At 42.2% G+C, this 13,232-nt stretch overlaps 1 protein-coding gene across 1 annotated transcript; it reads left to right on the forward strand.

The window, feature by feature from the left end:
- Window positions 1-5,739: 5,739 nt before the first annotated feature.
- Window positions 5,740-12,275, forward strand: dusp5 (dual specificity phosphatase 5). Its single transcript, XM_086034195.1, has 4 exons — window positions 5,740-6,607; window positions 7,457-7,590; window positions 8,725-8,944; window positions 11,514-12,275. Exons 1-4 carry the CDS (start codon window positions 6,244-6,246, stop codon window positions 11,918-11,920), a joined length of 1,125 nt encoding a protein of 374 aa, XP_085890321.1. The 5' UTR covers window positions 5,740-6,243; the 3' UTR covers window positions 11,921-12,275.
- The last annotated feature ends 957 nt before the right edge of the window (window positions 12,276-13,232 follow it).

Below are 13,232 nucleotides of genomic sequence, written 5' to 3' on the forward strand. Positions count from 1 at the left end.
TAAAAACAACAAAAAAAGCTAAATATTAAAAAAATGTAAAAACCTGCGAGTATGTGAGGGTTCACATATGTAAAAATTATAATGAAGACAAGCGTTACAATAGACCTCAAACTATCCAATTACATGTACAGTTACACTTGACACAAACATTGTGTGTGGAACCGTCACCAAGTGGGAGAATGCAATGACAGTGCTTGGAATTCCTCTGTGAAATCCCACAACAGTCGTTCCTGTGGCGCACAAACAACCGAAATGTGTCACATCCCGAGGCCTGAACTATTTTTATCAACCGAAATTTCACTTCGAGTGACTTTTTGTGAGACAGTAATGAAGTTCAGCCACAGGGTGTGCTTACTTCTACTGCATTTACTTGTGTTTATATTATTTCTCTGCCCTCGTCCGTCTTGTCTAAAGATTGGCTCGTCGCAAGGAGTCATCCAACGGAGCAGAGTGGGTGGGACTGGGGAGTGACTCAAGCCTTTGAAGCATGTGCGTATGTGGCTGAGTGTTTGTGTGCAGCATGTGTCATATGTGCCTTCAGATCATGACTTGAACTCATGAATGCCAAACATTCCTGTTGGATTCTGAATCTGGCAACAGGGTATTCTTTTGAACATCTTTTTGCTTTCCAGAAAATACAGTCAATGTCCCGAAATTACTTTTGCCATCACTATACAACACATTTTCTCAATTGACCATAAAATCTGCTTGGCGTATCATCTGTGAGGGGGTCACACATTTTATTTACTATACCTACAGTACATATTATGTATGTAGGCTATAGATGAGAGCATTAGCATTATAATAATTTCTTCACTTTGTGCTGGAATGTCAGTGTACACTAACAATTTCATAAGGCCATTAGTGCATATCGTTCATTTTGAATTGATTTTATTTTACACTCAATCGTAGCCAGATATCTGTTCTTAGCTGTGTCTGATAAAAGTTTTGAAACGATCATATTTTGAAACTGGTGTTTTGGGTGCCAACTGTGGTCAGGTCATGTGACTGAAATGAGTCACACGGCCTTATTGGGACATGGCTGCAAACCAGGAAACACCTGTGTCGCTGAGGAGGGGGTGGGCCTATTGTGTTTGGGTGCTTTTTATAAGTCACATGGAAAAAGGGACTATCTGGACAGGAAGTGACATGACGCAGTCACATACCATACCGCTAGCTTCTCGAACCAGCATTGTCAGTTATGAAAATGAAAGATCTTACAGCATTTGCATGAAGTACATTTGGCTAGAACACAAAGTTTGTACCTCTCCAACAAAAACACCACTACTCCGATACTGGATTGTACAGTACATTTGAGAAGGGGAAAAAAAGTCTTTATATGAACACAATGGAACTGGGCTGAAAACGGGATTTATAGTAAATTGCTTGAATTAACACAGCACCTCACATATTTTAGGTACTCAAAGGTCTTTGTTAATGTTGCCACATTCACATCGTCAGGAGCGTACATTCGACAACTTTGTCGAAATGATTCCTGTTCAAACTTGTTGTTTGATTTATGGCTTTGTCTCTTTTTGTTCGATGTCGCCATAGCAAGTTACTCGCATGCCGGCTGCAAAAATGACTAACAATGCAGCGATATGCATGCCAGGCTAATAGCTGGCATTGCCCCTTTGTACGTAACAGAGCTGGGCATTTTACTAAAAAATCACGATTCGTTTATCGCCTTCAAAAGAGTGACTCAGAATGAGTCCCTGGGCCATGGAAGCCTCTTCACATTCTGGTCCCTCACTCAAATCTGTCCCCCAAACAACAACAACTCACAATTGTTCCTCACCACTCTCGCCGTAGCATTCGAAGCCTCGCCGCGAAAAATAGACTAAAGACGGACTACAGACAAAAGACAGATTAAATACATGGGCGTCCGACTATTCATTACGTCACTGTACAATTATGGGAAAGTCATGAAATATGGAGTAAGTCATCTGAGAGGAAAAATAACATAGCTGCAAGAAGTCCTGTTCATGCATAGGAGCTTAGACTACTCATGTGGAAACCAGCGGAGAGGGAGAAAAAAGGAGAAGGCTTTCATAAAGGCAAGCAGAAGACACGGTGTGTTTGTCTGGCTCACACGGTACCACTGTTGTTATTTACAGCTGACACCAGCAAACCCCGTAATGAAATGAGGGCTCGGAAACGGATGGTGGGCCTCGGCGCACTCATCAGCCGTGATGTCACAAACGCAGATTAGACTGGACCATATGGCATGCTGCCTGCTGGTCCGCTTAGCCTCAGCCTTCCAGACATCTTTCCCTCCATCCAACCCCACACCAAACATGCACAGCACCATCCCACATTCACTCACTCGTTCATTCGTTCGGTTCCCTCAAGAAGAGCCCACTCACTGCTGCGTGATGCCAGGATGACCAGGATATTCGCCTGATGTCTGTCACAACGTGATTGCGTCTGGACGTGTAATATGACAGTGCAGACAAAACACAACATCCCACACTTATATGGTAAAATTCATTTGTCCAATGGACCTATTGCTTCCTGTTATGTACACAGTACTTACACTACACAACACACTAATTCAAAGTCATTTCATGAATTCACATTTTCCGGCATTCATATTTAATTATAAACTAGTTACCATTGAATGAATGAATGAATTTGCATAACTTACAAATGTGTTCAACAGACTTTGTTGAATGTCTGAATGGAATTTAGCATTCATTGAGTTTTCGATATAAGCGAAATTTACTGTGCATTTCATTTTTGTAGCGTTGTATAGTGCGGAGCAAACAAAAACGGCAAACAATTGTCATGTAGGACATCACGAAATCTCATGTGACTTCAACTCAGTCAGTATCAAAAAGATGCTTTGCCTTTTTTTGTGTGCTTTTCTGATGCCATCACAGAAGGGTAGCCTATTTCTGAATGAAAAGAGTAAGGGTTCTATTTTTGTGACCTGTGGAAATCCAGCGTGGTGCATGGCGTATCTCTGTGTGGAGGCAGAATACACCCGAAGTTGGTAATTTCACAGACGAGCACAGGCAGGCAGCTCTGCGAGAGGGAGGGCTCTGCAACTGTGAGCTGCACAGCCCTACCTCTCACAGAAAAACTTAAATCACGGCCAATCAAAGCCGCTCCTTTCATTCGCTTCAAATGTGGCGTGCTAGTCACACACTCGAGTCTCGACATGGTGGAAGCATCTGTGCCCTGAAGTGCGCACCTGGAGACCGAGCCTAGCCCCCATGCCCCTCCCAAAATAGCTGTGCCATACGTGGTATGATTTAATAACTAAAATACAAGGATTTAGAGGGCTTCGTGCCAGCCGTTCACATATTTATGAATGAAATATATCTAACATCCACCACACTAATCTGCGGAGCTCCGAATCTGTCTGCCTGTGCCGCAATCAAATTTATCAAAATCTTGTTAGACCAGCTGCCCGAATATTTTGATGTGGTTTGAGCAGATGTAAATTTAGACACATTTCCAAGGACACACCCTCACTCCACTGCAACCCCTAGCATGGCACAGACCGGTCTGCCAAATTAGCAAACATGGGCTGATACGAAAATCAGGATACACCGGCATTTGTGCAATGGCACAGGTATACTGACTATAAAAAAGAGCTCTAAAAGTGTAATGATAACCAAAGAACAAGATATGGAACCCAAAGTAATGTAGAAAAGGGTTTTGGCAGCTCAGTACAATACAAGCAATGAAAATAATTAAATATTATATATTAACATATTTTTTCCAAGAATATGTTCAATGCAAGCCCACTAGTTGAAACAAAGAATTCTGATAAATATTGCGTTTGTGGAATAAGAGTTAATCCACTCGTTTTAGCTATCTCGGATTACCTGTTTTCTGAAGCTGAGCCCTGATTGGTCGTTACCTGAGCCCTGAGTAGTTGTGATGTCATTTTCAGTAGACAGAAGTGACAAAATGGCCACCCCATTAGATGGCTAAAAAGGGGTGGATTTTATCTGCTTAACTCATATTCCACAAATGCAATATTAAACAGAATGCTGTGTTTCAACTAGTGGGCCTCCTGGGAGCATATTCTTGAAAAAAATATGTTTGGGTTGATTTAAGTATATTCCACTTTGGAAGTGCTACTCCACTTAATCAAAATATGTACCTGTCTTACAGTGACAGGTAAAAAAAAAAAAAAGAAAGAAAAGTGGTGTGACCCCAAGTGGTAAAAAGTTCAGTGTTAGTCCCATCCAGTGTGTAAAGGCAAACACACAGCATGCATACATGACCCAAACACAGGCAAGCCCTGAGCCCAGGGATTGATTGCATGTCATGTGAGTGCACACAGTGTGACATTTAAACCTGTTAATTCATTTGACGGCTTAGGCTTACATGCCAAAGGATATAAGGCAGGTTCATTTGGCTATACATGGGCCTGAGCGGAAGTTAGTGTTTGTCTCTGTCAGCGACTTGTCAAGCCGCTGAGCTCTCGGGGGAAGTCTCCTATATCACACCATGGCCGATTAGGAAAAACAATAGCCTTGACTGAAAGCTAAACGTTTTTCAAGCTAATAAATCCCCAGTCAAATTTGATTTGCTTGTATTCTGTTAAATAACTGAGCTATGTGAATAGTTAATATTGGCAAGTGTTTATGTAAATGATAATCCATATACTCAGAGCTGGGCAATTTAGTAAAAATTTGTCTTCCACCTACAACCAGGGTACACTTCCACAGTCCGTCTATCCACCGCGTTGTCTTTATTTATATATGTATATATATATATATACATATATATATATATATATACATACATACTATAACTATATTTATTTATGAATAATGAATCGGACCCACAAAACTGAGATATGGGTTTTGTGAACCATTCCACCCCTAGTGATCTGCACACATTAAATAATTTCAGCATCTTAATGAGTATGATGTATTTTATTGAAATATTTTATGTGTTTATCAAGCTATTAAATCTTGGTTCTGAAGTGCTACAGATTATGAATGTGCTGTATTTTATTGTGCTTTTGTATAGTACTGATTGATTGTAATGCGATAGTGGTGGTAGTAAATCAGGTATGTCCTGACTCAAGGCCCAGGTACCACAAGCACAGACCACCACTGATCAAAATTGAGCAGTAGCACCTTTGTAAATTTGGTACATTACACTGCCTTCAATAATTACTGGCACCCCTGGTTAGTGGTAAAGATGTGTTCTTTAGCTTCAAATACATTCTGTTTTTTTCCCCTAAATATAGTAGGACCTAAATGACAAAAAGAGGAAAATTCAACCTTTAATTCAAGCGCATTTAGTCAGCTGGGGAAAAATACCACATGAAGAAATAATTATTTTACATCAAATCAAGTGTGCCACGATTATTAGCAACCCTGGTGTTTACACTTTGTACAACACCTCTTTAAAATAAAGGGGGGGGAAGAAAAAAAAAGGAAAACACAAAATAGCACCTAATCCCCTATAATGTTTCACAAGATAGGAGAATACAGAAAGAGGCATCTTTGACCATTTCTTGTTGCACAATCTCTCTCAGCCACAGGTGTCAAACTCCGGCCCTCGAGGGCCACTATCCCTCTTTTATATGTTTCCGACCTCCAACACCTCCTCAAATGATCAGATCATCAGCAAGCTCTTCTGAAGCCTGATAGCGATCCTGATCATTCAAATCAGGTAGGTTGGAGGAGGGACATCTAAAGGATGATAGTGGCCCTCGAGGACCGGAGTCTTATATTGTGTAGCCTAAATGTCATATCCTTATGTGTTGCACATGTGTTTTGTGTACATCTAGTGCTAGGGTCACACCAGCAACTAGAAACAAATCCCATGTGTGCGCATACATGCTTTGCTTATGATTCACTATTGAAATAATGAACGGTTTTGTGCTTATTTGTAGTTCTTTCAACATTGTCTGTTTTGATGAGCTAATATGACAGCAATGATTCTCGAAAGTGATACTGGAAGCTGGTGAGAAAAGGACATGAGATGAGTAAGAGTTAATCAATCGCCATGTCACGTCACATAGAGGGCGGGATTACGCAGCTGCCGTCATCCTGGAGGTTTTGACTTTGGCTGCGACCACGCCTTACCGCTGTCCATATATGGCTCGTGACGTCACGCGCGCCGAAGTCCCATTCAGTAGAAAAAGACTCGGCCGGAATCCCCTTGGAGGCAATGTAGGCACTGAGGCGCGCTGGGCTCATCGTTCGCCCGCAGCCACTCTTATTCAGGAATCCACTCGCATTCTTTGGGCAATAATAAATAACAAAAATGAAAGTGTCCAGCATCGACTGCCGCCACTTGCGGAAGATCATCAAGAAGGAGCACGGGAGCTGCCTTATTGTGGACTGTCGACCTTATTTGTCATTTACGAACTCCAGCATCAAAGGCTCCGTCAACGTCAATCTCAACTCCGTGGTAGTCCGCAGGTCGCGCGGAGGACCGGTGCCTCTGCAATTTGTTATTCCGGACGAGAGATCTCTCCTCCGGCTCCGGGAGGGGAGCATATCGGTCGTGGTAGCGCTGGACGACCGGACGTCCCACTGGCAGAAGCTGAAGAAGGACAGCGTAGCACAAATAGTAATAAACACCCTGACGCATGTGGCCAGCGGGGCCAACATCTGCTTCTTAAAAGGTAACAAACAATTTTTTTATTTAAAAAAAAAAAGTGTGTGTGGGGTTTTTGTTCTTTTGTGTTTTTTTTTTGGTGATGGTGGTGGGTTGGGGGTCGGTAAAAAAAAAAGAACACTAAAGATAGTTTGCTTTTGTCAACGACACGGGCACTGGACAATAGTCAATCGTCTATTTCATAGGGAAGCACAAGCAGTCATGGAGATGTCATTGATGCCAATGTCTTGATACACAAGCCATCGGCACATGACCTTTTTCCCTTGAAAATGACTCATTTCCCGTTGTACAAAACGTACAACAAAATCTAATTCATAAACCAAAAATAGTCATTGTAATGACATTTTTCAAACGTAGCTATCTGTTTTACCTCGTTTGTGGCCTGTTAAAACAATGTATGCTGTTTTTATTAGTTTGAGGCCTTTTAAAACCTACTGTATTCCACCTTAAATTCTTTACATATCACGTTTGTCTTGTAAGTAGACTACATTATTATGCGTCAACGGAGCCGATGAGTCAGTGCTGACAAATATGAACACATTGAAACCGACTCTTTGTGGCAAGAAACAAATGAAGGGCAAGAAAAACAACTAACAATGTAATCTAAATAATTGGCTGGGTTTGTGATCATGTGTTAAAACACCTCAATTTCCGTCTGTCGCCTTTACATCCTGTGGAAGTGAAAAGGATTAGCGGACTCCAGTAATTAATGGGGCTCTTATAATCAGTTTATAATCCGGGCGCTAAACCTGTTTCATAAACTCTGCGGTTTCACAAGGTGTGTTTATTCGTGTGTTGATTATTTTAAAGTCACAACAGGTCTTTATGTCCCCTTCTCTACCACTCATTTTCATAGGAGGATATGAGAACTTCCACTCTCAATACCCTGAACTTTGCACTGAAGTGAAAAGCATCGAGCAGAGCGGAACTGAAAGCGAGAAAAGAGCCAGCAGTGAGAAGTTTGGTCACCACAAACCAGATTATGATCAGGTGAGGGAAGCACATCATCAACCAACATCCATCTTTTATCATCTATCATGACATCTAAACAGCATAATATAACATGCCTGTGGTTTATATTTGGCGTACTGAACATATCTACTGTACACAAATATACACTGCTCTGATATTGTGTGACCTATATGGGGCTCAGAAAGGGAGCAGGCCATAAAGAGAAGAACACCCTTTCATCCATGACCTTTCTTGAGTGTACCAACATCTCAAATATCGATTGTGTGATACCGAAACATAAGCGGTTGAAGTGATTACTTGCACAATTAAAATGATGTTTTTTTGCTGGCAACCAATCCAGGGTGTAACCTCACCCTAAATCAGCAAGTCACACCTTACCCGCAAAATAATGAAAGCAAACACTACAGAAAATTAATGGACCGGTGTGATGTTTTTTTTTATTTTTTTTTAAAATAGCAGTAGTTGTTGAATGTTGTATTTTATAAAGCAGTATTGCTCAGCTACTTTAACGCAATGTGGGAAAACAGTAATGTATTGCTACTTCTGGTAAGAAATGTTTTTTTTCACGTAGCATTTCCAATGACTGGAATTTTCAAACGACGCCCCTCCCCCTCCCCCGCACCACCGACCCCACCCCAAAAAAAAAAAAATCAAAGGCCTGGTTGATCATGTTACGTTGTTCCACACTATTTATGGCACAGACGTCACCATGCATCTAATTGTCTGAATTATGCCGCGTCGCTACTCAAAAATGGGCAGTTGCATCTGTTGCTTAAACAGACTCGTGACGTCATGGCATTGCCTCGAGGCTCTTTCTGAAGTCTCATTTTCACCAAATGGCACAGTGCTTTAGTTCATTCGTACGATGACTCACTGCTATGAAGTCACAGTTTCTGCCATTCCCACTTGACACCCCATGCTGGAAAGCCTCACTAGGATTCCCTTTACTGTAGTGAAACAAACTTTACTGGACCACCGTTAAACCTTCTATCAGGTCTTTTAAATGACAGACAAGCATTTGCTCCAGGTTGACAAGTTTTTCATTCGATGTATATGGCTGTCCCATAGGGGCCGACATCACACCTTGTTGTATATTGGGCCCACTTATCTTGACTCACATCTGGTCGCCCCCCCCCGATTTCTCACTTTCAGGGTAAACCTGTGGAGATCCTGCCTTTCCTCTACCTCGGTAGTGCCTACCACGCCTCCAGGCAGGACTATCTCACTGACCTTCACATCACTGCCTTGCTCAACGTGTCACGCAGAGACATGCAGCCCACCAAAGGCCACTACAATTACAAATGGATCCCGGTGGAAGACAACCACATGGCAGACATCAGCTCCCATTTCCAAGAGGCAATAGAATTTATCGGTGAGTTTATAAACCTTTTAAAATGGGCGTCCAAACCAGTTTCCTGGGGCTTCCACCTGACGGTTTATTTCTGAATCCTAATTCCACATGTTTATTTTTTGTCTTGACACCCTGCTCATAATAGTGTGCTCAGCCAGACTATTTGGCAAGCGAGATATACGCAACCATCCCAAGGATAGATTTTTCCCCAGAATAACACCACCTGTATATTTATAGTTGCAGATTAGAGATCTTGGAAAATATTCTGCCTGACTTAGGCAACTCCTATGCATAGGTGTTTATTTTTAAAAGGTATCTTCGTCAGCCTCAAATAAACCCCCACTGTGCTTGCCTGCTGCCATTCACAAACAGAGGGCTATAAGAAACCCAGTGGTAATCAGTTTAGCTTGATCACCTGCCCTCAAGCCTCCACCAACGCATCCAAACAGTCTCTTCCATTCAGGATTTGCGGAGGAGTGGACGCCCTCCATGGTTCTTATCTTGAAGAAGCCGTGTTGTCATCACCTACCAGGTCTAATCTCCAGTGGGTGTGGTCATGCAGTCAGTGTGACAAGGGGCTAAGCAGTAACGGGCAGGCAGGGGAGGTTGAATGACGGGTGACACACCTCGACAGCGGTTGGTTGCTCACAGGTGGGCCTGAGGGCAGCAGCCTGTGGAGAAGAGAGTGTGTGGGAGAGCGATGAAGGATCATAACAGCAGCAGCAAACGGCGCACACAATGTGTTGGTGGATATTTATAGACAGGCATAAGCAAGGACAAAGCTTAGGCGGGAGCTACTGGTCTGCCCAGTATTGGTTGGCTGCTATTTTTGCTATTGTGTATTGTTTGAGGATGCAGCCTACATTTAGTCCCCATTACATAAGGCAGATAATTGTACCAGGAGCAGGTTTAACCTACATGTAGCATGCAGGGGCTCTAAAATTCATTTACTAAGCTCCCGAGTTATTACAATTAAGTGAAGATGATTGACGGGTTAGGACATGAGTGGATAACCTTTTTCCTATTCAGTGCTATTTCTGGCCTTACTGAATTTATAGAACAATAAATGCTTATTATTATATTTTATGAGCATCTCTGGATTAACTGTGGTATGGCAGGCTGACTCAGGTTCTTTGAGCTGTAAGCTTCCCACCTGTAGTTTAGGGTCTAAAAATAAATATTATTGACCTTCTGACTGAAAATAACTGGCTAAGCCCATCACGACACTACTAGCACGGCCATGAAAACATCTATCAAGGCAAGCGGCTCACTGGAGCTGATTAAGATGACCTTTAAGTTAACTTAAGGAAGTCTCCAAGCCACAAATTTAATTTTTACATTTTCAATTTTTTAAAATAATCTTTCATGTCGTATCGGGTTTGTAAGATAATTTGTTTTGGGAATGAGCAGGACCCCGTTTTCAAGCTATTTTCATTTTTTTCCAGAAATAAGCGATTTGGAATGAGCCGTTTTGTCATGAATCATAAAAAATATTCAACATGTAAATAACCTTTGCTCCGATAGGGCCGCTGTTCCCGTTAATGTGATATGGAAAACAGCTTGCCTCTGATTGGTTAGTTGCCGATATGTGGGTGTTTTGTGGCCATTCATTGCGTTGACTGAAATGGAAAGCATTGTGGCCGACCACGGTGCACTCTGAGGCGGCCACGGCAGCACGCTAGTCTGATCGCCCTGGAGGAAAATTTTTCTTCCTTTTTTTTCGCCTCCATGGCAACACACCCGGCAGCACCCTGAGGCAGACTGGGCAGCCACGAAGCCACGGTTTCAGGCTGTTCTCAGTTATACATACTTAATTTCTTTTTTAAAATCCACTACCATGGTGATACTGCACAACCTCGCAGCCGCCATAAGGAATTGACCAATGTGTGTGTACGTGTGACTGCGTTGCTTTTGAATAATGAGTGATGAATGTCACAACAACACCGAAATTAAATTTGCTCGTTTTTCCAGGCGCTTCCTTTCCTTCCTTTCAAGGCTAGTGCAAGCAAACGACAAACCGCACAGATGACTGACTCAATTTGACCTAGGTTATGTATAAAATAGCGGAAAACATTGGACCTTTAATTTGCGTATTATACTGTATGTGTTTCAAAAGAGAACCCCCTCCCGGGAATGAGCAAAAATGATGTACTATATAGTTAAGTGCACGCTTCACTGTGCCATAGTAGGTACCACCCATCACCCCCACAATGGAAATGGTTTAGGAGGACTGAAATTCCATGCAGCTGTGTTACAGAACCTCCACAAGTGTGTGCAAATGACATAGTTTAAAGATAATAAAAATATACAAAACGTGGCCCCTGCGAAGGTTCTATGCCGATGATGCATACGTAGCTGTGGTATACTATATAATTACAGAGTAGGAGTAAATAGCAGGGTATTTCTTCAAAGTTCCTTCAAATGTGATTATAATTTTCTATACGCTGTTACAGTATTCATAGTTGTCCATTTGAATGTCCCATTGCGATTGCACTGTTAAGTATGATTTTTAATATTATGTAACCTGTTTGAAGAAAATCGCACATCCTTGTCCAATGATTGACTCGTTGGCCTTTTGTCCTGTGTCCAGATCACGTAAAGCAATCTGGGGGAAAGGTCCTCGTCCACTGTGAAGCGGGCATCTCTCGCTCCCCCACCATCTGCATGGCCTACATCATGAGAACCCAGCAGCTGAGACTGGATGCGGCATTCGATATCATCAAGCAGCGCCGTGCTGTTATCTCACCCAACTTTAGTTTCATGGGTCAGCTGCTGCAGTTTGAGTCTGAGGTCCTTTCGACAGCGCCTGCTCATGCAGCCACACCTGAACCCGCCACTCCCTGTATCCCAGAGACTGCTTCTTTTTTTGCCAATGACATTGCCACTTCCTTCAACACCAAAAACTTTGAGCCATCTTTATTCACCCTTCCTACCTCTTGCCTGAAGTCTCCGGTCCATCATCAGTTCAACCTGAGCCCAATAACTGCACTGCCTTAAAAATAAATAAATAAATAAATAAATAAAGAACTGTGAGCGCTTGTAGTCTTACTTGAAAATAGATGAAATGTAAACGCTCCCTGTGTGCCAGGTGTTGAAACCAGCGGACCAGACTGGAGACCAGCAAGTCTAAATTGGTAGTACACATTTCATAGGATGACACTGATGCTGCTGCAGTGGCAACAGCACAGTGATAAACCTGCAATATACATGCCTTAGGTTGATATTGTGATTTCTATGTTTATTCACAAATACAGTCAGGCATTTGAATCTAATTTATTTAAAATTGCAAACTTTGTGATTTTTTTTTCAATAATGTTGATGTTAATGTGTTTAATAAAACTTGAAAAGTGAAGTTGTCGTAATGCAATCATTGAATAAATATCAGAGGTGACAAAAGTACTCAAACTTTGTACTTTTGTAGAAGTGCCGATTAAACAACACTTGAGGGAAAGTAGTGGTGCCGATTCATTTCCTTTAAGTAAAAGTAAAACAATACAGACTCTGAAATGTACTTAAAGACGAAGTCAACGCAAACATTTTTTTTTCAAGAATATGTTCTATGCAAGCCCACTAGTTGAAACAGGGCATTCAGATAAATACTGCGTTTGTGGAATAAATGATAATCCACTCATTTTTAACCATTTCCGGGGGCAGCCATGTTGTCTTCCGTCGACTGAAAATGACATCACAACTGCTCACAACGATCATCACGGCTCAGATTCAGAAAACAGGTCAGCCGTGATTGGTCGTTGTGATGTCATTTTCAGTTGACAGCCAGTCACCCGGCCGGATGGCCATTTTTGGTGCGGGGCTTGGGGGCTGACAAATTTTTAAAAATGGCTGGACTAAGCATGGCCGGAAGTGGATTTTAGTCCGGCCCACTAATCAGCCCTCATGCGTTTGACGTGGTCGCGAGGCGGCCAAATTTCATCTCAGCCTACTCGGTGAAAGGCTTCTTTTTAGGCTTCTTTCTACTCCTGCGTCGCCGCGAGCAACAGCTGCCGCATTGATTCACATGACCGACGCATTGTGCTGTTGGCGACAGGTCTGCGACACATGCCACGCACACATCAGGAATTGTTGCTGCTCTGATCGGTCCATTATGTCACATGTTGACGTTGACATACAGTTTCCCACACGGAGAGGAGGAAAGCATGCACACGCATTTTAGTACTGATGTCATTTTTAAATTGCAAACCTATTATATAAGTGCCAATGTTAATCTTATCCATCCCTTTAAGGACTTTATCTAGCTCCGGAAATGGGAGAATTTCCTCAAATTCATAATTTAACATTGATATTTCCCCAT

Source organism: Filicampus tigris, chromosome 6 (genome assembly GCF_054856515.1).
Source record: "Filicampus tigris isolate MCC_2025a chromosome 6, RoL_Ftig_1.0, whole genome shotgun sequence".
In the NCBI taxonomy this organism is placed as follows: domain Eukaryota; kingdom Metazoa; phylum Chordata; class Actinopteri; order Syngnathiformes; family Syngnathidae; genus Filicampus; species Filicampus tigris.

What these genes read in the sequence shown, in the direction of transcription:
- dusp5 (XM_086034195.1), top strand. Translation starts at nt 6,244, where the DNA reads ATGAAAGTGTCCAGCATCGACTGCCGCCACTTGCGGAAGATCATCAAG. An exon ending in CAACATCTGCTTCTTAAAAG is followed by an intron (nt 6,608 to 7,456) that starts GTAACAAACAAT and finishes TCATTTTCATAG; the next exon opens with GAGGATATGAGAACTTCCAC. An exon ending in AGAGGCAATAGAATTTATCG is followed by an intron (nt 8,945 to 11,513) that starts GTGAGTTTATAA and finishes TCCTGTGTCCAG; the next exon opens with ATCACGTAAAGCAATCTGGG.